General features: G+C 40.1%; 2 protein-coding genes across 2 annotated transcripts in view; one reads left to right on the top strand and one right to left on the bottom strand.

The window, feature by feature from the left end:
• The window catches only part of LOC126411481 (histone acetyltransferase KAT8), a 98,842-nt gene extending 78,919 nt beyond the window's left edge, over window positions 1-19,923 (bottom strand). The window contains exon 1 of the mRNA XM_050081366.1: window positions 19,615-19,923. Within this exon, the coding sequence (XP_049937323.1) occupies window positions 19,615-19,747 (133 nt within the window). The 5' untranslated portion in view covers window positions 19,748-19,923. The remainder of the gene's footprint in view (window positions 1-19,614) is intronic.
• Window positions 19,924-19,961: 38 nt separating this feature from the next.
• Window positions 19,962-25,324, top strand: part of LOC126411498 (uncharacterized) — a 36,446-nt gene continuing 31,083 nt past the window's right edge. The window contains exons 1-2 of the mRNA XM_050081367.1: window positions 19,962-20,203; window positions 20,469-20,591. Of these exons, the coding sequence (XP_049937324.1) occupies window positions 20,028-20,203; window positions 20,469-20,591 (299 nt within the window). The 5' untranslated portion in view covers window positions 19,962-20,027. The remainder of the gene's footprint in view (window positions 20,204-20,468; window positions 20,592-25,324) is intronic.

The following is a 25,324-nucleotide window of genomic DNA, read 5'->3' as shown; positions in this document are numbered from 1 at the left end:
AAATATTCCAGGCAATCAAAACCTTTTGTTTAACCCATCCAGTACTCACAGAGAAAAGAAAATATAGCATTTTCAGTTGTTACTCGACTTCTAAAGCCGAACAGTACATTTGATAGCAAATTGTGTAATATAAAGTGATCAATTATCCTTACATACACAGCCTTTTCATTAACTTTTGCAAAGACTGATGGCATAGAAATAGGTCTAAAATTATCTACATTATCCCTTTTTATAAAGCAGCTTTACTACTGAGTACTTTAATCGTCCAGGAAACCGACCATTCATAAAGAAAAAATTACAAATATGGTTAAATACAGGGCTAACATGTGCAGCACAGTACTTTAATATTCTGCTAGACGCTCCATCATAACCATGAGAGTCCTTAGTCTCCAGTGATTTAATTATTGACTCAATCTCCCTCTTATCTGTATCACAGAGGAGTGTTTCAGCCATCAATCTCAGAAAGGCATTTGCCAAGAAAGTTATACGATTCCCTGTAGAAATTAAATGTTTATTTAATTCACCAGCAATGCTCAGAAAATGATTGTTAAATACTGTACTTATATCTGATTTATCAGTAACAGAAATATTTTTACTGTGAACTGACTTTATATCGTCAACCTTTTGCAGCTGACTAGACATTTCCTTCACAACTGACCATTTGGTTTTAATTTTATCCCGTGAACTGAATATTCTATTTGCATACCACATACTCTTTGCCTTCCTAATAACATTTTAAGCACCTTACAATACCATTTGTAATGGGCTACTTCTAACATTTTGATATAATTCTCGCTTTGTTCAAGATATCCTTATCGCACTAGTCAGCCACCCGGGCTGGGTATTACTGCTAGTACCCTGTTTAGAATGTTCCAATGAAAAGCAACTCTCAAAGAGCATGAGAAATGTGTTAAGGAAAGTATTATATTTATCATCTATGTTATCGGCACTATAAACATCCTGCCACTCTTGTTCCTTGACAAGGTTTAAAAACCTCTGTATTTCTGTTGGATTAACTTTCCTACACAATTTGTAATTAAATACAACATTTGTTTGAGTACTAAAGCCTTTTAGTGTTAAAATTTGTGCATCATGGTCTGAAAGGTCATTCACCCCTTTACTGATAGAATGCCCATGTAGTAATGAAGAATGAAAAAAAAATTGTCTATGGCTGTGCAACTGTTCCCCTGCAACCTAGTCGGAAAAAACACAGTCTGCATCAGATCATATGAATTTATGAGATCTCCCAATCTTTTTTTTGAACCATCATATACAAAATTAATATTGAAGTCACCACATATAGCTAATTTCTGGTACTTCCTACAAAGTGAATGAAATACCCTCTCTAGCTTGAGTAGAAATCCTCCCGAAGGCAGAGTTAGGGGGACCCATAAACAACAACAATAATTAGAAGTTTAGTTTCACTAAATTCAACTGCCCCTGCACAACATTCAAATATCTGTTCAGTGCAGTGTTGTGATATGTCTATGGACTCAAATGGAATACTGTTTTTTACATACATAGCCACTCCCCCCACCCTGCAAGGAACTCCTTCATTTCAATGTCTGCTTCACAGCGTGTGCCATCTGGATTATTCACACTAACCAGCTCTTCCAAACTACACTGATGGGAACTATACAGCCTACATTCCCTGTACCCCACTGGTCTCGACTTTTGTTAGTCATTGTTTGTTAGTCTTTTTAGTTCTCTCCATTCCATGCCCCCCCCCCCCCCCCCCCCCCCCGTCCTCCATTCGACCTCCCCACTGCATCTAGCTGCCCTACCTTCTCTCCATATCATCCCTGTAAGTTCCCACAATTAGCACTTTACGTCCCCACCCCTTCCCAGCCTCCTCCTTGCCCCCACCACACACTTTGCTTCTCCCGTTATGTGTTGCTGCTTGCAATCTGACTGTGGTCGTGACTGTGTGCGTGTTTGTGGGAGGGGGGGGGGGGGGGGAGGTCTGATTCTGATGAAGGCCTGTTTGGCCGAAAGCTTTATTTGACAGTCTTTTTGTTGCGCCTATCTGCGACTAAGTATCTCTGCTATACCATGAGTAGCAACTATCCTTTTCATAATATTGTCATTATTCCATCTTGGATTTTCCACTGTTGGGGTTTTGTTTCTCATTAAGATGTCACTTTCCATATCCTGCCATTCTAGCCAAGCACATGAGCTGCTACAAGAGTTCTGAATCGATAGTGATTGAGTCCCACGTCTGACTGCAGCAAGATGCTCAAGGATTACTCTCTCCTGTGTATTGCTCTTGCTCCAGAGCAGATGGATTTAGCCCACCTGTCTCTGTGTCTGTCTCTACAGCAACTTGTCTCTCTCTCTCTCTCTCTCTCTATCTCTCTCTCTCTATCTCTCTCTCTCTATTATATCGCATTTGCCCTGTAACACTGTAATGTCTTTTTTTATCTTCTTCAAAAACCTTTAACTTTTAACCACCCACCCCTCTTGCCTTTGAGGTATAAATATACCCATCCTAGAACATCCCAAAACTGAAATAATTGCAGTCAATTTTCTTTTGATATATGACTCTCAATCACCACTGAGAACCCTCTCGCCCATCATGCCTACATCCCACGCACCATCCTGTACAGAAGTATATTGTTATTACTTAGTCTACATTTTCTCAAATGGAAACTGATGTCTCATTTTTTCACTGCAGTAGTTAGTGGAATTAACTGGTATACGTAAATAATTAGTTATAATAAGTGTTTTTTTTTATTTCAGTGAGGACATAATAGGACTATTTGTTATGGACTGTGTTAAAAAAGCTGTACTGGCAGCAACAGGTGGCAGCGTGTAATTGGAATAGAAGTGAAAACACACTCCTAACCTCCTAATAGTGGCTTTACAAATGTTAGGGTCCTTGATCTCATGATCACAATTAGTAAATACAAATTACTGGTAGTAAATAAGCCAAACAATCCACCCACATTTCTGACTAGAGTGAGGACCATCTTCAATACTGATATAATTCTAGTAAATAATGAAGTTATTTTCAGATATTGTAGAATTTGGGGATGGACGAAGGGGCTACCAAAATTGGCTGCAACATGAGCTGTATGGTGATTAAGACAGGTGGGAGACAACAATGGAGGATTGTATTGTGCAACATTACAACAATGAGAGACCTGCTGGTCATGAATGAAAAGTGATTTTCAGCTAGTACAAACACAGACAGATGATATGACGGGACGTAAAAGAGCCAAAATTTTGGGTAAAGCCATGAACTAGTGATACAGAAGATTATATTGGTTACCCAGAATACAAGGATGCTAAAAAGTGTGCCACAGTCAGAAGAACTTACAAAGTTAAGAAAGGAGGTCCAAGAGTGTTGGAGATTGTATCATTAAACTTTGACACAGTGGAAGGGAAAAAATCATTTAGATACTTACAAGCAGAAAAGACAAGAGTACAAGAAGAAAATTTTCAAACTAGAAAAGACTGGTATAAAAATTACATTAACTATGAATTTATGTTAAGTTTCTAGGGAGTACCATATAAGACAATGACAAGCCAAATAAGGACAACTACCCCACTGTCATCTCTGATAAGAGAAAACGGAGAAATGACCAAACAATAGTAAGAGTTTAGTTATTTGTTGATGCAATGTCATTAGCAAATAAAACAGCAGGGTTGAAGATGATAATCAAAAACAACTACGGGCAAAGATAGTATGATAACCATAATTATACGACAATGATGTGCATCGCTCAGGCAGAGAAAAGAATATCTATATGGTAGATGAGGGGAAAAAAAATGCAAATCTCTGGGAACTGATGGTATATTGTCTGAGGTACTTTAGGCATTGTGAGATAATACAAAATCATTTTCTAAGAAAAGAAAATCTTTGGAACCTGATGGTAAATTGTCTTGAGGTACTTCAGGTATTGCAAGATAACACAAAACCATTTTCAGAAATTCTAATGAACAACTGCTGGCAATGAGGAAGAATTGTGGAACTGTGGAAAAAAAGAAAGTTATCATCCTTAAGAAGGGGGGGAAGATAAAGATCCTACTATCCCTAAGTCATATCGGCCTATCTGTCATCTAAACCATTTGACAAAAATATGTGCACATTTTATGTAAGTGACTCATTAAGAGAGCTGAACCTGAACCACAATCAACATGGATTCAAAAGTGGACATTCAACCAAAGCTGTGATTTCAAAGGAATTAGCCTTGCTGAGGACTCAGACAAAGCATGTGTCATAGGAATAATGGTTGACATCATAGGTGTGTTTGATAACCTGTGTTGGCCAGTCTTGTTCTCATGGCTTCGAGAAATGGCATGTCATATCGCCCCGTAAATGAGCCTAAGGGTTGTTGCAGAAATCAGTACATAGGGCTTACAAGCCTAACTAAAAGCATACAAAAGGCCATCACTAAATGTTGTCCTCAGGATTCAACCTGAGGGCTCATATACTGGGACAAAGGGCTGGAATCCTTACAGAAGAAATCAAGACAGAGGACACCCCAATTTCAAGCTTATACAGTGCAGTGAGCATGACACCGCTCATTACATCTCCAAACAAATATATAAAACAAGTGAAATATTTAGCTCTAGCAATACAATGATGCTAATGGGACAGCAGTGGAATGTAGGGGGTTTTAAGCAGTGACAAAATAAACATACGACAATAACAATAACCAAACGTCAAGCACACAAAATCCTCTCAGCATTCACAAAAATCAAAAAATGCAAAAACGAGAACGGCTGGTATCATAAATTTCACTTGACCTACTTAGCTCATACGAAGCACTTGATACCATGAATCCACACAACTCGTAAACCCAGTATTGCAAATGTCACTTGACCTATACAGCTGAAATGAAGCTCTCAATACCAGGAACCAATACACAACTCGAAAACACAATACCACAAATTTCACTTGTTCTACATGGTAGTTAAAAAGAAGCCCGAAGTACCAAAAGCCAGCATACCCAAACTGTCAAACACTTTAGCCAAACCTTTGCTTACAATATCCATTTAAAATGAAGTACACAGTACAACAAATCAAAACTCTCTCTCTCTCTCTCTCTCTCTCTCTCTCTCTCACACACACACACACACACACACACACACACACATACACACAAAGGTCACTCACAGTAGTCCAAATAACTGTAGGAATTTGATCGTAGACACCATCTCTTCCTGCTCCTATATTTTTCTGTCTTAGCCATTACTGACAAAAAGGAAAGACACTATTTAAATATCTGACCAAAACAAACACATGGCACTATACCAAACAAGCAATAATCCCTCACCCACAACACACAAAATCAAAGTAACTCACTAGCAAACCAGCACAATCTCTTCCAATGACAACCGTACAAACTCAGCTAACAACGTCCAAGATACCTACCAAATATAACATCCAACACAAGAGAGGATCATCAAATGCTACAATACGCCATTTACAAAAACAACCTAATCCAAAAACAATGTGCCACCATGAAATCACACAACAGCACAGTTACATCATGCGTCAAGGCAGTCATGCAGTATCGCAACTTTTGGTTGACCCATGTTCGTTGATGCAAGCATTATGAATGCTTCTTGTTTTAGTTTTTGGAGTACATAAATCACAACAGTTTCCAGCAATGCTTGAAATTTGCATTTGCAACATTCATTTTTGCGTTTCCATAACCAAGACTGCTCCTTGTACAATTCAATAACCTGTACAATTGTTGCTATGAAACACTTTTTAGACATTTTCCTGTACTGCAAAACATGCACAAGGTATAATTACTACCACAAAAATCACAACATTGTGATGGTGCTTCGATATTCCGCCACAAGTTGACAGAATGGATAGTCAGGAAAGGAATGCGGCATTATAAAGTTAACGCATCAACTTCTGTGGCATGTTACGAATGGTGACACATGAATTTAGGTGTTTGCACATATAACTTCAGTGATATCACTCAAGTGGCAGCTAAATGGTATCACTTTTGCTGCATATGGAAACCCGGCTTTATGGCCAGCTTGCTCTTCATATTCCTGTCTTAAATTCAGAAGTTCTTTTTTTTATTTATGAGGCTTCTTACCTTCTGATGAGATACATTAAGCCTTTGTTCACCCACACTACTGGGTCTGGCCCAACAGTAGTGTTCCGATAAGCTAGTAGCAGTTTCAACAGTTACTATGTTCAATTTACAGTCCTGTTTTCCATAAATTCAGCCTACAACAGACCTAGTGGAGTCAGACTGAATGCTTGTAAAAATTAACTGTAAAAGTAGTCTCTTGCTAGAAACCTTCAGAAGCAGTCCAAGTTGCACTTGGTATGATCTAGTGAGGTATGATGTTTGAGTCACACCTATGAGCAATTGCCACTCTGTCCCGAGCATTTATCCAAGTCTGCTGCTAAAACACTCTGAAGAATTATTTGTTGATTGGTTGGTTGGCTGGTTGGTTGGTTGATTGATTGATTGGGGTTGAAGAGACCAAACAGCAAAGTCATCAATCCCTTGCTTCAAAGGTGGTCCATTTGGACGGATTTACATCTCAGAAGAGTCATAACGATAAAAGGGAAAAGACTAAAAAACGTAAAAATGCAGTCGTGGTGTCAATGGTGAAAACAAAAGGAGGGAAGGCAGCAAGTGGGCAACCCCAAGGCTATGCTAGAGGCAGGAAATATCCCACCTCTGATGCAGAACAGGCAAGACCACCTGCTATTCAAAAGTGTTCAATTGCTACAATGTAAAAGTGTGCATTGTAAAAGAAGACTAACCAAATCTAAAATGCGATAAAAACAGAGTAAAAGGGAGAGAAAAGAGGAACTTGGCCAGGGAGGGGAGTCAGGAGTCTCCAAACACAGCTTACAGTGGGAGACAACCCAACCCTCACTGCCCTGCCCCTACTCCAGAGGGAGATTAAAAAACCTTAGAACTGAAAATAAAAACCACTTTCATGGAGGAAACTGAGAACCAGTTCAACCATCTGGGAATCGTCTGCCAATATTAAAGATAAAGTGTGGGGAAGTGTGTACTTAGTACACAGAGCCAAAGGAAGGGGGCAGTCTACCAAAATGTGGGCTACTGACTGGAAGGCTCCACAACCACAAAGTGGGGGTGGCTCATTACACAAAAAAAACATATGTCAGCTTGGTATGGGCTATGCGGAGATGAACCAGGCTGGTCGAGTCCTTCCAAGAGAGGTGGAAGGAAGAACGCCATGGGACAGGTGGCACCTTAATCACACGAAGTTTATTAGACAGGGAGGTAGCCTTCCAAGAGTTGACCCACGATTGTGCGAAGTGGGATTTGATATGAAGCCGTAAATCTGCCGCAGGAGGGGTTACAGAGAAGGGCGTATGTGACTGCTCTCCCAGCCGAATAATCAGCAAGCTCATTACCTGGGATACCCACATCGCCAGGGACCCAAAGGAAGTCAATGGAACAAGCAGCCTGGTGAACATCAGCGAGACGGACATGGATGGCCGAGACCAAGGGATGGCGGGAAAAACACCGATCCATAGCCTGAAGGCAACTCATTGAGTCCGTACATAACAAAACATGGTTGAGTTGGGACTGTTTAATAAAGGTAAGCGCCTGAGAAATTGCCATCAGTTCCGCAGTAAACACCCCACATGCAGATGGCAGGAGATGATTTTCCATGCCAACAGAGGACGTGAAGGTATATCCCACGTGATCAGCAGATTTAGAGCCTTCGGTGTAAAAAACAACAGCATCCTGAAACTCCTATACAAGTCGGCGGAAAAAACAATGGAACACCATAGAGGGAAAAGGAATCTTTCGGACCTACGCAGAGATCCATCCGAATCCAGGGCCGGGGAACTAACCAAGGGAGGGTGTTGGCGAGGGAACATGGGAGACAGGACAAAGAAGGAAGCTGAAAATCACAGCAAAGAGACGCAAGGTGGAGCCCAAGCAGTAAACATGCCCGAGGGCGGGAATCAGGTGGGTGACATTCTTGGTCTGGGAACAAAATAGAACAGGAAGCATGAGTGGGAGAGGAACAGACAGCGATTGCATAAGAAACCAGAAGCTAGGACCGCCGAACAGATGGGGGAGGGGGGGGGGGAATCCCAGCTTCAACCAGGAGACTATCAACAGGGCTAGTACGGAAGGCCCCGGTGGCCAAACGGATACCACGATGGTGGACCAGATCCAGGAGGTGAAGTGCGAAAGGAGAAGCCGAACCATAAACTTGACAAATATAGTCCAAGCGAGACAGCACTAAAGCCTGATAGAAATTACAGAAACATCCTATCTTCAGAAGTCTGATATGAGGCACCCAAGTGGGCCTGTTGTCGAAAAGAAGACCCAGGAAATGAAACTGTGGGACCACAGGTAATCGTTGTGCATCGAGGTTGAGCTCCGGATCGGGGCGGTCCGCAGTATGGCGACAGAATGGACCACCCGCGATTTTAAACAAGAGAACTGAAACCCATGTGAGAGGGTGGATGCACAGGCAAGCCGTACAGCATGCTGGAGCTGCCGCTTTGCAGAGGCCATCGAAGAGGAACTACCCCAAATGCAGAAATCATCCACATACAGAGCAGGGGTGACCAAAAGACCGACGGAGGCCACAAGTCCATCTATTGCAATGAGGAAAAGAAGTACACTCAATATGGAACCCTGTGGGATGCCATTCTCCAGGATCCATGGAGAACTGAAAACAGTGCCAACCCAAACCCTGAACTGGTGGAACAGGAACTGGCAGATAAAAATCGGGAGTGGGGCCCAAAGACCCCACTCAGAAAGTGTAAGATATGATGGCGACAAGCCATGTCGTAGACTTTGCGAAGGTCGAAAAATACTGCTACCAAATGGCGGCATTGAGAAAAAGCCTGTCAAACTGCGGATTCCAAGCAAAGTAAATGATCGATCGGAGAATGTCCCTCTCAGAAGCAACACTGGTAAGGTGAAAACAGATCTCGAGATTCGAGGTCCCAATTGAGCCAAGGGCTACCATCCGTTCAAGTAACTTGCAAGCAACATTTGTCAGACTAATTGGCCAATAGCGTTCGACAAACTGGGGAGTTCTTACCAGGCTTAAGGAAGGGATCACGGGTGGCAATGGCCGTACTCCACCACGGGACTCGCCGGTGGTGAAATGGTCCAGATGGGTGTGGGACAGCAAGGCTATCAGCGCGAACAATCGCATCAGACATGGTACGTAGGAAGTCATCAATACAACCTGACAAAGAGGGAGAAAAAACGACCTGTACAGTATATAGAGGCCAATCGGCATGTTAAGAAGACTAATGAGGTAACCTGTCCAGCGGGGAGCGGGAAGGGAGCAAGAGAATCAATGGGAAGTGGCCACTATTGCAAAGGTCGTTGTGTGGCGACCAGTGTAATAAAGGGAGGAGGGAGGGAGAAGAAAGAGAAAGATCAGTGACAGAAGAGGTACCAGGACCGGCACTGAAATGGGTAGGGGAGCCATCATTAAGTAGGCACAAGTCGTGGTCTGCAAGAAACTGCTCTATGAGGAGACCCCGACTAGATGGAAATGCACTGCCCCATAAGGGATGATGCGCATTAAAATCCCTGAGAAGGAGGAAGGGAGGAGGAAGTTGCAGAAGTAGGGCAATTAAGGGCAGCAGGTGTAAGAGTCCTGTCAGGATGGAGATAAAGAATAGTCTCCCTCTACGATTTTTACCCTCCACGCTGCCCTCCAATACAAGATTGGTGATCCCTTGACACCTCACAACATGTCCTAAAAACCGGTCCCTTCTTCTTGTCAAGCTGTGCCACAAACTCCTCTTCTCCCCAATCCTATTCAATACCTCCTCATTAGTTATGTGATCTACCTGTCCACTCTTCAGCATTCTTGTGTAGCACCACATTTCAAAAGCTTCTATTCTCATCTTGTCCAAACTATTTATCGTCCATGTTTCACTTCCATACATAACTACACTCCACACAAATCCTTTCAGAAACGACTTCCTGAGATTTAAATCTATAATCAATGTTAACAAATTTTTCTTCTTCAGAACCGCATTCGTTGCCAATGCCAGTCTACATTTTATATCCTCTCTACTTCGATCATCATCAGTTATTTTACTCCCTAAATAGCAAAACTCCTTTACTACTTTAAGTGTCTCATTTCCTAATCTAATCCCCTCAGCATCACCCGATTTAATTTGACTACATTCCATTATCCTCGTTTTGCTTTTGTTGATGTCCATCTTATATCCTCCTTTCAAGACACTGTCCATTCCGTTCAACTGCTCTTCCAAGTCCTTTTCTGTCTCTGACAGAATTAGAATGTCATCGGCAAACCTCAAAGTTTTTAATTCTCTGCCACGGATTTTAAAACCTACTCCAAACTTTTCTTTTGTTTCCTTTATTGCTTGCTCGATATACAGATTGAACAACATCGGGGAGAGGCTACAACCCAGTCTCACTCCCTTCCCAACCACTGCTTCCCTTTCATGTCCCTCGACTCTTATAACTGCCATCTGCTTTCTGTACAAATTGTAAATAGCCTTTCACTCCCTGTATTTTATCCCTGCCACCTTCAGAATTTGAAAAAGAGTATTCCAGTCAACTTTGTCAAAAGCTTTCTCTAAGTCTACAAATGCTAGAAACGTAGGTTTGCCTTTGCTTAATCTTTCTTCTAAGATAAGTCATAGGGTCAGTACTGCCTCACGTGTTCCAACATTTCTACAGAATCCAAACTGATCTTCCCCGAGGTCGGCTTCTACCAGTTTTTCCATTCGTCTGTAAAGTATTTGCTTTAGTATTTTGCAGATGTGACTTATTAAACTTATAGTTCGATAATTTTCACATCTGTCAACACCTGCTTTCTTTGGGATTGCAATTATTATATTCTTCTTGAAGTCTGAGGGAATTTCGCCTGTCTCATACATCTTGCTCACCAGATGGTAGAGTTTTGTCAGGGCTGGCTCTCCCAAGGCTGTCAGTAGTTCTAATGGAATGTTGTCTACTCCTGGGGACTTGTTTCAACTCAGGTCTTTTAGTACTCTGTCAAACTCTCCATACAGTATCGTATCTCCAATTTCATCTACATCTACATCCTCTTCCATTTCCATAATAGTGTCCTAAAGTACATTGCCCTTGTATAGACCCTTTATAAACTCCTTCCACCTTTCTGCTTTCCCTTCTTTGCTTAGAACTGGGTTTCCATCTGAGCTACTGATATTCACACAAGTGGTTCTCTTTTCTCCAAAGGTCTCTTAAATTTTCCTGTAGGCTGTGTCTATCTTACCCCTAGTGAGATAAGCCTCTACATTCTTAACATTTGTCCTCTAGCCATCCCTGCTTAGCAATTTTGCACTTCCAGTCGATGTCATTTTTGAGATGTTTGTATTCCTTTTTGCCTGCTTCATTAACTGCATTTATGTATTTTCTCCTTTCAGCAATTAAATTCATTATCTCTTCCGTTACCCAAGGATTTCTACTAGGCCTCGTCTTTTTACCTACTTGATCCTCTGCTGCCTTCACTATTTCATCCCTCAAAGCTACCCACTCTTCTTCTTGAACCTAGTGTTAGCTATGATTAAGTTATGCTCTGTGAAAAATTCTACCAGGCGGCTTCCTTTTTCATTTCTTAGCCCAAATCCATATTCACCTACTATGTTTCCTTCTCTCCCTTTTCCTACTACCGAATTCAAGTCACCCATGACTATTAAATTTTTGTCTCCCTTTACTACCTGAATAATTTCTTTTATCTCATCGTACATTTCTTCAATTTCTTCGTCATCTGCAAAGCTAGTTGGCTTATAAACTTGTACTACTGTAGTAGGCATGGGCTTCATGTCTATCTTGGCAACAATAATGCATTCACTATGCTGTTTGTAGTAGTTTACCCGCACTCCTATTTTTTTATTCATTATTAAACCTACTCCTGCATTACCCCTATTTGATTTTATATTTATAACCCTGCATTCACCTGACCAAAAGTCTTGTTCCTACTGCCACCGAACTCCACTAATTCCCACTATATCTAACTTTAACCTATACATTTCCCTTTTTAAATTTCCTAACCCACCTGCCCGATGAAGGGATCTGACATTCCACACTCCGATCCGTAGAAGGCCAGTTTTCTTTCTCCTGATAACGACGTCCTCCTGAGTGGTCCCCGCCCGGAGATCCGAATGGGGGACTATTTTACCTCCGGAATATGTTACCCAAGAGGACACCATCATCATTTAACCATACAGTAAAGCTGCATGCCCTCGGGAAAAATTACGGCTGTAGTTTCCCCTTGCTTTCAGCCGTTCGCAGTACCAGAACAGCGAGGCCGTTTTGGTTAGTGTTAGAAGGCCACATCAGTCAATCATCCAGACTGTTGCCCCTCCAACTACTGAAAAGGCTGCTGCCCCTCTTCAGGAACCACATGTTTATCTGGCCTCTCGATAGATACCCCTCTGTTGTGGGTGCACCTACGGTAGGCTATCTGTATCGTTGAGGCACGCAAGCTTCCCCACCAACGGCAAGGTCCATGGTTCATGGGGAGGATGGTATCACAGCCTGGGGTAAATTTAGTAGTCAATTAAATGAAATTTTTACATTACAGAAAATGTATATTTGAATCTAGCCACTGCAAGCCCCTATTTAAAAAGTTGTGTTTGCTTATTGTTTGCTCCTTGTATGTGTGCATATGTGTGTAGATGATGAAAGCTACTCTGACCTGCTAACAAACTCCAATTACCACAGTCATAATACTTGTAACTGTGGGTCCATCCATGTAGAACACGTTAGAGCAACCTGCACTCAATGACATGTGAGCCACTTTGATGTCAGTCTTTATATAGTACTGCAAACATATAATTAACTGATTATGTTAGTTTATATGATTACTAGGCCTTAATTCATTGTTGGGTTTTTTTGATTCTGTTAACTGATGTTATCACTGGTGTTGTGTTTGTCTTTGTAAAGAATGTTTCCTGTTATAGTCTTCTGTTTCCTCAGTTCCAGATGCAGCGTGACACACCTCTGCTGAGAAAGAATATGGTGCTGAACTAATTGTGACGGTTTTAGTGTTGCCAGGTTTCTGCACGCTCATGCATCATACCTTTTAGTAGTGCTATATAAAGTCCTCTTGTGTTTTATTTTTTGAGGGGTGTTATAAGTCAAAGTTTCATGTTTTACCTACATCATCAACTAATTATTACATATTTTGTTAATGTGTTTTCACTTTTTCAGTAGTGTTTTTATTTTCAAAATTTCTTTTCCTTTATTTACTTATTGTGCAAGTTGCACTCACAATGTAGACAATGTTTTCTGTTATTCCCCTCCAAATCATGTACCAAGTGAGGTGGCTCCAGTCTTAATGTACTGGAGTCGCATTTGGGAGGATTGGGATTTGTTCCTCATTCAGCCATCCTGACTTGGGTTTCCCATGGTTTCTCCCTGTTGCAAAGGTGAATGTCTTCATGGTTCCTTTGATTAGGCCATGGCCGGTATCGTACGGTATCCTCATCTTATCCAATCCTATTTTGAAATGTTTTATACAAAGTGCTTCTGTAATTGTGCGCTAAAAAGTAACAACACATAGAAAATGCTCCACTGAACAGTTTGCGGTAGGGAGCCTGGGATCATAGAAGCCAGCTTAAAGACATATGGACGTAAACGTGTCTACTGCATTGTCTAGCATTACTGTTTTCCTGCTTATTTACAACTAACATGCATATTTAAGTTTCCACAGACTGTGCTGTTTATTTACCTGTACATTGTTTATTTCCTGCAAGGAAACAAGGAGGACGAGCCTGATTACTAGGAAGTCACTATGAAGGTTTGCTTACTTTACTTGCCCTTAAGATGGCTCTGTTGCATCATATTTACATCGTCCTAGGACAGAACGTGCTGTAAATCAATGACAGACCAACTCATTACTCAGTGATATTCAGAGACGTAAATGATGGACTTAGCAACATGAGGACCATTTGCACACCTGATTTTGAAGAGGAGGTGCTTTTGAAAGTGTTGCTGTGGATCCAACTACAAGTACTCACCATATTGCACGTGAAAAGTGTGCTGCGCATACTGGTGTGTGGCGAGAACTCCACGAACAACAGTTACACCCATATCACCTACAACGAGTCTATGCAATGCTTGTGACTGACTTTGCACAACGCATTGCATTTTGTCAGTGGTTGCTACAACAATGTATTGATCGAGCAAATTTCCTCAAAATTGTGCTATTTACTGACGAGGCCTCTTCTGTTCTGATGGTATTTCGAGCAGCAGGTATAGCCATGTCTGGGATGAGGAAAACCATCATGCTGTAATAGAGTCACATTGCCAAGAAGCTGTGAATATCTGGAGTGGCCCTCCCCCCATGAACCATGGACCTTGCCGTTGGTGGGGAGTCTTGCATGCCTCAGCAATACAGTTGGCCGTACTGTAGGTGCAACCACAACGGAGGGGTATCTGTTGACAGGCCAGACAAACGTGTGGTTCCTGAAGAGGGGCAGCAGCCTTTTCAGTACTTGCAGCGGCAACACTATGGATGATTGACTGATCTGGCCTTATAACACTAACCAAAACGGCCATGCTGTTCTGGTACTGCGAACGGCTGAAAGCAAGGGGAAACTACAGCCGTAATTTTTCCCGATGGCATGCAGCTTTACTGTATGATTAAATGATGATGGCGTCCTCTTGGGTAAAATATTCCGGAGGTAAAATAGTCCCCCATTCGGATCTCCGAGCGGGGACCACTCAGGAGGACGTCGTTATCAGGAGAAAGAAAACTGGCGTTCTATGGATCGGAGTGTGGAATGTCAGATCCCTTAATTGGACAGGTAGGTTAGAAAATTTAAAAAGGGAAATGGATAGGTTAAAGTTAGATATAGTGGGAATTAGTGAAGTTCGGTGGCAGTAGAAACAAGACTTTTGGTCAGGTGAATACAGGGTTATAAATACAAAATCAAATAGGGGTAATGCAGGAGTAGGTTTAATAATGAATAAAAAATAGGAGTGCGGGTAAACTACTACAAACAGCATAGTGAACGTATTATAGTGGCCAAGATAGACACGAAGCCCATGCCTACTACGGTAGTACAAATTTATATGCCAACTAGCTCTGCAGATGACGAAGAAATTGAAGAAATGTATGATGAGATAAAAGAAATTATTCAGGTAGTGAAGGGAGACGAAAATTTAATAGTTGTGGGTGACTGGAATTCAACAGTAGGAAAAGGTAGAGAAGGAAACATAGTAGGTGAATATGGATTGGGGCTAAGAAATGAAAGAGGAAGCCGTCTGGTAGAATTTTGAACAGAGCATAACTTAATCATAGCTAACACTTGGTTCAAGAATCATAAAAGAAGGTTGTATACTTGGAAGGATCCTGGAGATACTAAAAGGTATCAGATAGATTATATAATGGTAAGACAGAGATTTAGGAACCAGGTTTTAAATTGTAGGACATTTCCAGGGGCAGATGTGGACTCTGACCACAATCTATTGGTTATGAACTGTAGATTAAAACTGAAGAAATTGCAAAAACGTGGGAATTTAAGGAGAAGGGACCTGGATAAACTGACTAAACCGGAGGTTGTACAGAGTTTCAGGGACAGTATAAGGGAACAATCGACAGGAATGGGGGAAAGAAATACAGTAGAAGACGAATGGGTAGCTCTGAGGGATGAAGTAGTGAAGGCAGCAGAGGATCAAGTAGGTAAAAAGATGAGGGCTAGTAGAAATCCTTGGGTAACAGAAGAAATATTGAATTTAATTGATGAAAGGAGAAAATATAAAAATGCAGTAAATGAAGCACGCAAAAAGGAATACAAACGTCTCAAAAATGACATCGACAGGAAGTGCAAAATGGCTAAGCAGGCATGGCTAGATGACAAATGTAAGGATGTAGAGGCTTATCTCACTAGGGGTAAGATAGATACAGCCTACAGGAAAATTAAAGAGACCTTTGGAGAAAAGAGAGCCACTTGTATGAATATCAAGAGCTCAGATGGAAACCCAGTTCTAAGCAAAGAGGGGAAAGCAGAAAGGTGGAAGGAGTATATAGAGGGTCTATACAAGGGCGATGTACTTTAGGACAATATTATGGAAATGGAAGAGGACGTAGATGAAGATGAAATGGGAGATATGATACTGCGTGAAGAGTTTGACAGAGCACTGAAAGACCTGAGTCGAAACAAGGCCCCGGGAGTAGACAACATTCCATTAGAACTACTGACGGCCTTGGGAGAGCCAGTCCTGACAAAACTCTACCATCTGGTGAGCAAGATGTACGAGACAGGTGAAATACCCTCAGACTTCAAGAAGAATATAATAATTCCAATCCCAAAGAAAGCAAGTGATGACAGACGTGAAAATTACCGAACTATAAGTTTAATAAGTCACAGCTGCAAAATACTAACGCGAATTATTTACAGACGAATGGAAAAACCGGTAGAAGCCGACCTCGGGGAAGATCAGTTTGGATTCCGTAGAGATGTTGGAACACGTGAGGCAATACTGACCCTATGACTTATCTTAGAAGAAAGATTAAGGAAAAGCAAACCTACATTTCTAGCATTTGTAGACTTTGAGAAAGCTTTGGACAATGTTAACTGGAATACTCTTTTTCAAATTCTAAAGGTGGCAGGGGTAAAATATAGGGAGTGAAAGGCTATTTACAATTTGTACAGAAAGCAGATGGCAGTTATAAGAGTCGAGGGACATGAAAGGGAAACAGTGGTTGGGAAGGGAGTGAGACAGGGTTGTAGCCTCTCCCCGATATTATTCAATCTGTATATTGAGCAAACAGTAAAGGAAATGAAAGAAAAATTCGGAGTAGGTATTAAAATCCATGGAGGAGAAATAAAAACTTTGAGGTTCGCTGATGACATTGTAATTCTGTCAGAGACAGCAAAGGACTTGGAAGAACAGTTGAACGGAATGGACAGTGTCTTGAAAGGAGGATATAAGATGAACATCAACAAAACCAAAATGAGGATAATGGAATGTAGTCGAATTAAATCGGGTGATGCTGAGGGAATTAGATTAGGAAATGAGACACTTAAAGTAGTAAAGGAGATTTGCTATTTGGGGAGCAAAATAACTGATGATGGTCGAAGTAGAGAGGATATAAAATGTAGACTGGCAATGGCAAGGAAAGCGTTTCTGAAGAAGAGAAACTTGTTAACATCGAGTATAGATTTAAGTGTCAGGAAGTCGTTTCTGAATGTATTTGTATGGAGTGTAGCCATGTATGGAAGTGAAACATGGACAATAAATAGTTTGGACAAGAAGAGAATAGAAGCTTTCGAAATGTGGTGCTACACAAGAATGTTGAAGATTAGGTGGGTAGATCACGTAACTAATGAGGAGGTATTGAATAGGATTGGGGAGAAGAGAAGTTTGTGGCACAACTTGACTAGAAGAAGGTATCGGTTGGTAGGACATGGTCTGAGGCATCAAGGAATCACCAATTTGGTATTGGAGGGCAGCGTGGAGGGTAAAAATTGTAGAGGGAGACCAAGAGATGAATACACTAAACAGATACAGAAGGATGTAGGTTGCAGTAGGTACTGGGAGATGAAGGAGCTTGCAGAGGATAGATTAGCATGGAGAGCTGCATCAAACCAGTCTCAAGACTGAAGACCACAACAACAACAACAACATATGGAGTGGCATTGTAGGCAACAATATCATTGGGCAACATCTTCTAACTGGCCATTTGACTGGCTACATGTACTTGAGGTACACACTAAGAGTTCTACCTGAATTGTTGTTGAACATACCCTTGACTGCTCGAAAGAGGATGTGAATACATGATGGTGCACTGCCTCACTTCAGGGTGGATGTCTGCAACCATCTCAAAGCTGTATTTCCTGGTCCCTGGATTGGAAGGGTAGGTCCTATTCTATGGTCTGCAAGGTCATCTGGCCTGAATCCCCTTGATTACTTCCTATGGGGATATGTAAAGTCTCCTTAAGCTGGCTTCTCTGACCTCAGGTAGCCTGCCTCAAATTGTTTAGCAGAGCATTCTCTGTGTCATGTTTAATGGAAATACGGAAGCGTCCGATCCCACCCGTCTGCTTTGACCCATGACGTCACAAATATGGCGGAAACAAAAACACACACACACACTTTCCACAAGAAGCCTAATGACACTAACGGGACAAGTGCGGGAAATGGGGTGTTTTGGGTGGGGGGCAAACTAAATATAAACAAATTTAGACGCCTTGCGTAGCTACAACGTGTAAGTGAAGACAGCCATACATGAATATCCACCCACCTCCCCAGGGGTCGTAACCCCTGCAACCCATAGAAGATAAAAATGCTTCAGTAGCTGATTAGTGTTTTTTGTCTTTTAAAAAAAAAAAAAAAAAAAAAAAAAAAAAATCTCACGGGATAGAAGGAACAGATCAGAAAGAGAAATATAATAAACTAAAACAGAAATTTAAGGAAACAGATAATTAAAATAAGTAATAAGTGTTTTTAAATTAAAAAAAAAAAAAAATCTCACGAGATAGAACGAACAGATCAGAAAAGTAAATAAAATAAGATAAAACAGAACTGGAGACAGCCACACTCAAACCAAACTCCGCGCCATCATGACGTCACACACGACAACACCCTTATGTCACGGGTCAAAGCCGATGTGTGGGATCGGACGCTTCTGTCGACCCTGTTTAATTTTTTCATTACGTTAAGGAAATACCCTGTTGTATATACTATTTCTGATTGCTTCTGATATGTCTAATACTATTGTACAAAATAATCTCTCAACAAATAGACAAATGGGAGACATGTTTCTAACTATCCAAAGAAATAAATTATTCATATGTTAAAAGTAACAAAACCAGATATTTTGGCAAATCTGCCATTTTAATTTTTTGACAATATTTACAATTTGTACTAGAAGTCTCTATTCCATTAACTCTTTTGCTGATTTACTGTTTTAATCTGACATACTATAATTTTGAAAGTACAATACTGGACAAGAAGTGTTCATTTAAAGTTTAAAATCAACCGATTTGTGGAACACACAATATTCCCTGTTAAAAACAAAATTTTTATCTTATCTGCTCATGTCCCCTTACTCACCTTAACAATGATGCAAAAAGAACTAATTCTGTACCTTGATCCACATAAATCAGCTCATTCATTTACAATGATGATAACATAAGATCTAAGATTAACGTTATAAAACATTTATCGTGTCATACGAATTACTTGAACAGTTTAATATGAAGTTTCATACATTCTTAAACGATATTTCAATTAAGCATGTGATGAAACAGATAGCCTATTACTTAAAAATTAAATTTTCAAATAGAATGGTATGGCTGTTGCTGTCAAATTCCTTAGATAACCTGAAACCCCAAATGATGAAATTCTATCGTTGCAACAATTTGGTGTGTGTGTGTGTGTGTGTGTGTGTGTGTGTGTGTAGTCAGCTCATGTCAAATCAACTAATGTTGGTTAAGTTATATTTAGCGTGGATTAACTATCCATTATATGCATGACTACAGAAACGATCACAATGACGAGTGTTGTTGGAAATATAGCTATCACCATATCAACAACTCTTCATAAATGATAAGGAAGGGCACGAATTGAAGAGAAGCAAGGCAATGTCCATCAAGGTAAATACAACTATCAGTTTAACAAAAAACAAAGCAACAATGAAGTCCATGTAATCACTTACGCCATGTATCAGATCTCCTTGCCAAGTAGTGATCGCCAGTGTCGAGAGGTTGTTCCTCAAAAGATTCGGCATCTTCGTTGTCACCTTTGTGATCTGTAGTATTACTGTCCACACGTTTCTCTTGTTTCACCATTGTTTCAATGTTTTAGGAATTCACTCCTACCTCACAGCATCACTACAAACTATTTGCACTTTCGTTGCCAGCTGTTCGTAAATATCCGAAATTCAAAATTCTCTCTCCGCCCTTACCAATCACCATGACGCTTTCAACTCGTTTGTTGTGATATTTCACCAAACTTACAGAATCTGTGGAATTGCAGCGACTACACGCAGTAACAAGTGAAAATCGATGTACGCTATTTCTTCTGTTCTATTTATGTTTGCTCAAACAGTGTAAAATTTTTGTCAACACCATGGATTCAGCATTCAAAAGGGACAAGGATAACAAGAAGACGGTGGTGTCAAAATTTGAGTTATTTAAGAAACCCATCAACACTCATAATGTACTGTTTTACTACGTTCCATTCTACGGAGCAGCGAGTTACAGTGCTTTATCTGTTAATGTTTTAAATCCCGGCTTGGGAGTAAGGTAGGATAACACAGTATAACGTCAGAGGAGAGAAAGATCAAACTCTTTCAGCACGTGTTTATATAAAAAAAAATTTGTTGTTAGTAATTTTTAATACATTACTCGTTGTCATTACTGTAGGGCCGGCCAGAGTAATATGAAAACAGTCATTACCACAGTGTCCAAATTTTCATGCAGAAAGCTGGCGTAACATGTTTATAACGTATATCATGTACAAGGAAATCTGAGTAGTAAGTTAATTTTGCCTTTCTCAATGATTGTACAGGATGTTCCCGAAACGTGATGTGACAAATATATTGCTGTTGTCTACTTTAATTGGAACTGGTCTGTATATATATGACAGGAAGCACATGAGAGCAGCACCGAAAATTCCAAAAGTTGGATACAGGTATGAACAAGGATAAAGCACACTGTTCATTGAATACCGATTTTTGGTCTCAAAAGCATTTCTACTACTGAGGTTTCATAACGTAAGTGTAATTGTGTCTTTCTCGACCACCGAAAGAAAAATTATAATCTATTGAATCTACGTGTTCTGCGACAGACCTGAAGTGGAGAGGCTTATTTAGCTAACAAGTCAGCTGTCTCATCTTCATATGTATCTCTTTATTGGCCCTGTATAACGCAGTGTAGTATCTACATAGTTTGCAGTTACGATGTAGGACAAGTCAGATGTGAGGTAGTAAATATAATGTACATATACTATGATTTTGAAATAATAATTCAATACATGCTGCATAGCCGGCCAGAGTGGCCGAGCAATTCTAGGTGCTACAGTCTGGAACCGCGCAACCGCTACGGTCGCAGGTTCGAATCCTGCCTCGGGCATGGATGTGTCCTTAGGATAGTTAGGTTTAAGTAGTTGTGAGTTCTAGGGGACTGATGACCTCAGAAGTAAAGTCCCATAGTGTTCAGAGCCATTTGAACCATGTTGCATATTAATTGCATAATTATGGAAACAGATAAAATGATTGAAAACAAGTAGGCCTATGGCTAAGAATATTGATCAGTTACACTATTTTTTGATGGTGTTCAAAAAACTTAGAAACGCAATAGGAGTGCTATTCAAGCAATTACTCTTTCAGTTTTGCTTTAAATTTATATAAATTTGGTACATGTTTCATACTGAATGGCATGTGGCTTTGTATCACAATGCCAGTTTAAAATTGTACTGACATGTAGGTTACGCTTATACCTTACATCGTAAGAGTGCAAAATCACAGTTATGCTTGAAGATATTTTCTTCTTTGAAGGTGTTTCCTTTTGTGAAGATTAGTGCTTGTTAGGTATATACGGTATACAAAGTGGGGGCAATATATTGACTTTTCAAAATTCGTTTACAGAATTCTCTGCATTTAGCTTGTTTTATTATTCTGACAATCTTTTTCTATACTCTAAACATTTTTTCTGCTAGTTGTGGACCCTCCCAAATAATAAAAATTCCAGGTACATCAGTAGTGATTGGGTATCGTCAGGGTACATTGTGATCACTATGACTTGTATATTTGTCATTATCCTTATAGCATATGTGAATGTATTTACTTTTCTGTTTAGATTATTTATGTACAGGTCCCATTTCAGATTTTCCTGAATACCTAAAACTTTTGACTCACTTGCCGATGAGACAGTTTTTGCACTGATACTAAAGATTAGTGTTGCAGGGTGCAGTTTCTGTGCATTGTGGAAATATATTGTCACAGTTTTTAAAATGGTTCATTTTTATTCCCCCTCTGCAGTCTGTACTTCAGTACCATTATGTTGAATATTGAATTCCAATTCCAACTTTTTTTATTTTTATTTTTTTAGACCATTTTTGTGGCACAATTTAATTAGGGTATTTGTGTTGTCTGCCAAAAGTGCTGTGATCTCATTAGTTATTTTTTTCTGCCAGAGAATTAACTTAAACAGTAAAGAACTGACCATTGAGGGACTACATAACTGATTTTTTTGTGCAGTACTATAAAAATGGGATTTTTTGTGTTTTTACATCTTGGTATTTTGAATGTTTTGTCAACACTCGAGGTAAGAATGGACCCATCTGTTTGGTAGCCCACAAAATCCATAATCATTTAATTTTTGCAACAGACTATTATGATCAGTTACATTAAAGCTTTACTGAGGCCAAGGAATATGCCAGAAACATGTTGCTAGTCTCCTGAGAAACAGTTTCTCAAGAATTTTGCCAAAACCTGGTAGAACTGATACACAGCTTCCTATTTGTCTCCTTTCTTGTACCGTAATGTTACTTTTGCAGTTTTCAGTTTTTTTGGGAATATACCACTCATGAATATTTGTTAGTGGTTTTACAATAAATAAATTTGCTTTGATGATCATATCTGGTAATTCATCAGACTGTGTAATCTTTTAATAAACAAAGGTTATTCCTCAGGTGTTGTGGAAGACATGAATAGTATTTTGTATTAATTTTTAATCTAGTTGTAATCTATTGGCATAGGGTTGTGTTTTGTGATATTTAGTTGTGCTATATACAGTGAAGCACCAAAGAGACAGGTATAGACAGGCGTATTCAGATAGATTTATGTAAATAGGCAGAATACTGTGCTGTGGTCTATCACAGTTTTTAAATCAGTTGCTGCTGCTACAATGGCAGTTTATCAAGATTTGAGTGAGTTAGAACGGGGTGTTATAGTCGGCGCATGAGCGATGGGACACAGCATCTCCAAGGTAGCAATGAAGTGGTGATTTTTTGTATGACCGTTTCACGTGTGTACTGTGAATACCAGGAATCTGGTAAAACATCAAATCTCTGACATTGCCGCTGTGCCATTTGAGGCACTGCAGGTCCCCTCCCACCGGAGGTTCGAGTCCTCCCTGTGTGTGTGTGTGTGTGTGTGTGTGTGTGTGTGTGTGTGTGTGTGTGTGTGTGTGTGTGTGTTTTGTTCTTAGCATAAGTTAATTTCAGTAGTGTGTAAGTCTAGGGACCGATGACCTCAGTACCAGAAAACGATCCTGCAAGAACGGGACCGACGACGACTAAAGAGAGTTGTTCAGTGTTACAGAAGTGCAACCCTTCCACAAATTGCTGCAGATTTCAATGCTGGACCATCAAAAAGTGTCAGTGGGGACCTTTTGATGAAAGTTGCTTTTGGAGCCGAAAGCCCATTTGTGTAACCTTGATGACTGCATGACATAGGCTTTACGCCTTGCCTGGGCTTGTCAAAACTTTCATTGGACAGTTGATGACTGGAAACATGTTGCCCTGTTGGATGAGTCTCGTTTCAAATTGTATCGAGTGGATGGATGTGTAGGGTATAGAGACAACCTCATGAATCCATAGACCCTGCATGTCAGCAGGGGACTGTTCAAGCTGGTGGAGGCTCTGTAATGGTGTGGGGCACGTGCAGTTGGGGTGATATGGGATCCCTGATACGTCTAGATACGACTCTGACAGGTGACACGTATGTAAGCATCCTGCCTGATCACCTGCATCCATTCGTGTCCTTTGTGCATTCTGACGGACTTGGGCAATTCCAGCAGGACAATGTGACACCCCACATATCCAGAATTGCTACAGTGGGTTCAGGAACACCCTTCCGAGTTTAAACACTTCCGCTGCCCACCAAACTCCCCAGGCATGAACATTATTGAGCATATCTGGGATGCCTTGCGACATGGTGTTCAGAAGAGATATCCATCCTCTCATACTCTTAAAGATTTATGGTCAGTCCTGCAGGATACTGGGTGTCAATTCCCTCTGGCACGACTTCAGACATTAGTCGAGTCCACGCTATGTCATGTTGTGGCACTTCTGCATGCTCATGGGGGCCCTACACGATATTAGGCAAGTATACCAGTTTCTTTGGCTCTCCAGTGTATAATTAGTGTTAAATTTACTAACCGTTATTGTGGGTTCAGTTATTTTACCATTATTTTCTTTAAGCTTGATATTATTGTCATCTAATGACATTGCATATGTTTCTTCTTTGATGATTTCTTCTTCCAGAATTTTCTATTTGTCTGTCATTTTCTACCTTCTTTACTTTTGATATTATTTGTCTAATTATTCATTTACATTGTTTAAAATAGTTAATAAAAAAGGATTAGTGGTTTGATTTCAGTATTCATGTGTTTTCTTCTCATTCTGGTGTGATATATTGATTCATTTGTTTGAATTATATACAGGATTTATTACTTATGTTTGTTTGTGAAAAGCTATTTTTAAAAAAATGTTTGTATGTGGCCATAAATTTATCAAATTAGTCAACTGTATTGCTTGAACTGTGGGCATCAGTCCACTTTACTCTTCTCATGCTAGAACAAAAGTAATCTACATTTTCTTTACTGAACTTTCTGACATAAAGCTTTATTTTTCTTGAGGATCTTAGCTATCCCAGAATAGCTATTGTTTGAAATTTGGTCACAATAATCATTACAACCAGTGTTTACGTTTTGTGTGTTGTACTTATATTTCTCTGTATTTATAAAAACCTGATCTGTTTGGGTTATAAGTAATAGTTATATGAGTTGGATTAGTTACAGTTGGTTAAAAGTTAGAAATTCATCTCCAGGTTTGCTGGATCCAGAGAAATGAACATTCAAATATCCACATATGAAAAATATTTTTCTTCAGTGGGTTGAAATTTTCTAACAGTACTTCCATATGATTATAATAAAAAAAAATTGTCATCATCTGATGATATAGATAACCACAGTATTTTGATTTAGCAGTTCTGCAATTGAGAAAACTATGTCTCTTTCTGTGGCTAAGCCACCAGACTAAGCTATCCAACTGAGTTCTATATTTTATCTGACATTGGCAGCATGCTTTAAATGTCCAGAAATGAAACACCAGAAAAGTAGTATCTCATGACTATAATATCAGTTAATCATAATTGGAATTAATCCACTCATGTCGAAGTATCAGAATTTGCGGCGATATCAAATGAGATAATAATACGAGCTCAGTCATATGTAAGGCAGATGAGACACATGGCTTTTGAGGTGGAATAGTCGTTAGTGGGGAACTTCTATTGTACAAGGCTTATACAGGCAAGAAGGCCTCTTTCTGTGTGTACCCTTATTTGCCTAGCTGTTCATGGGACCCAGATGGAACCCTCAAACTTACCTTTTTCAACTCGCAGCAGAATGGTAGTGCCGCTG

This window comes from Schistocerca serialis, chromosome 1 (assembly GCF_023864345.2).
Source record: "Schistocerca serialis cubense isolate TAMUIC-IGC-003099 chromosome 1, iqSchSeri2.2, whole genome shotgun sequence".
In the NCBI taxonomy this organism is placed as follows: domain Eukaryota; kingdom Metazoa; phylum Arthropoda; class Insecta; order Orthoptera; family Acrididae; genus Schistocerca; species Schistocerca serialis.
The sequence above is the reverse complement of the archived record's forward strand: the minus strand, read 5'-3'. Positions and strand labels throughout refer to the sequence as shown.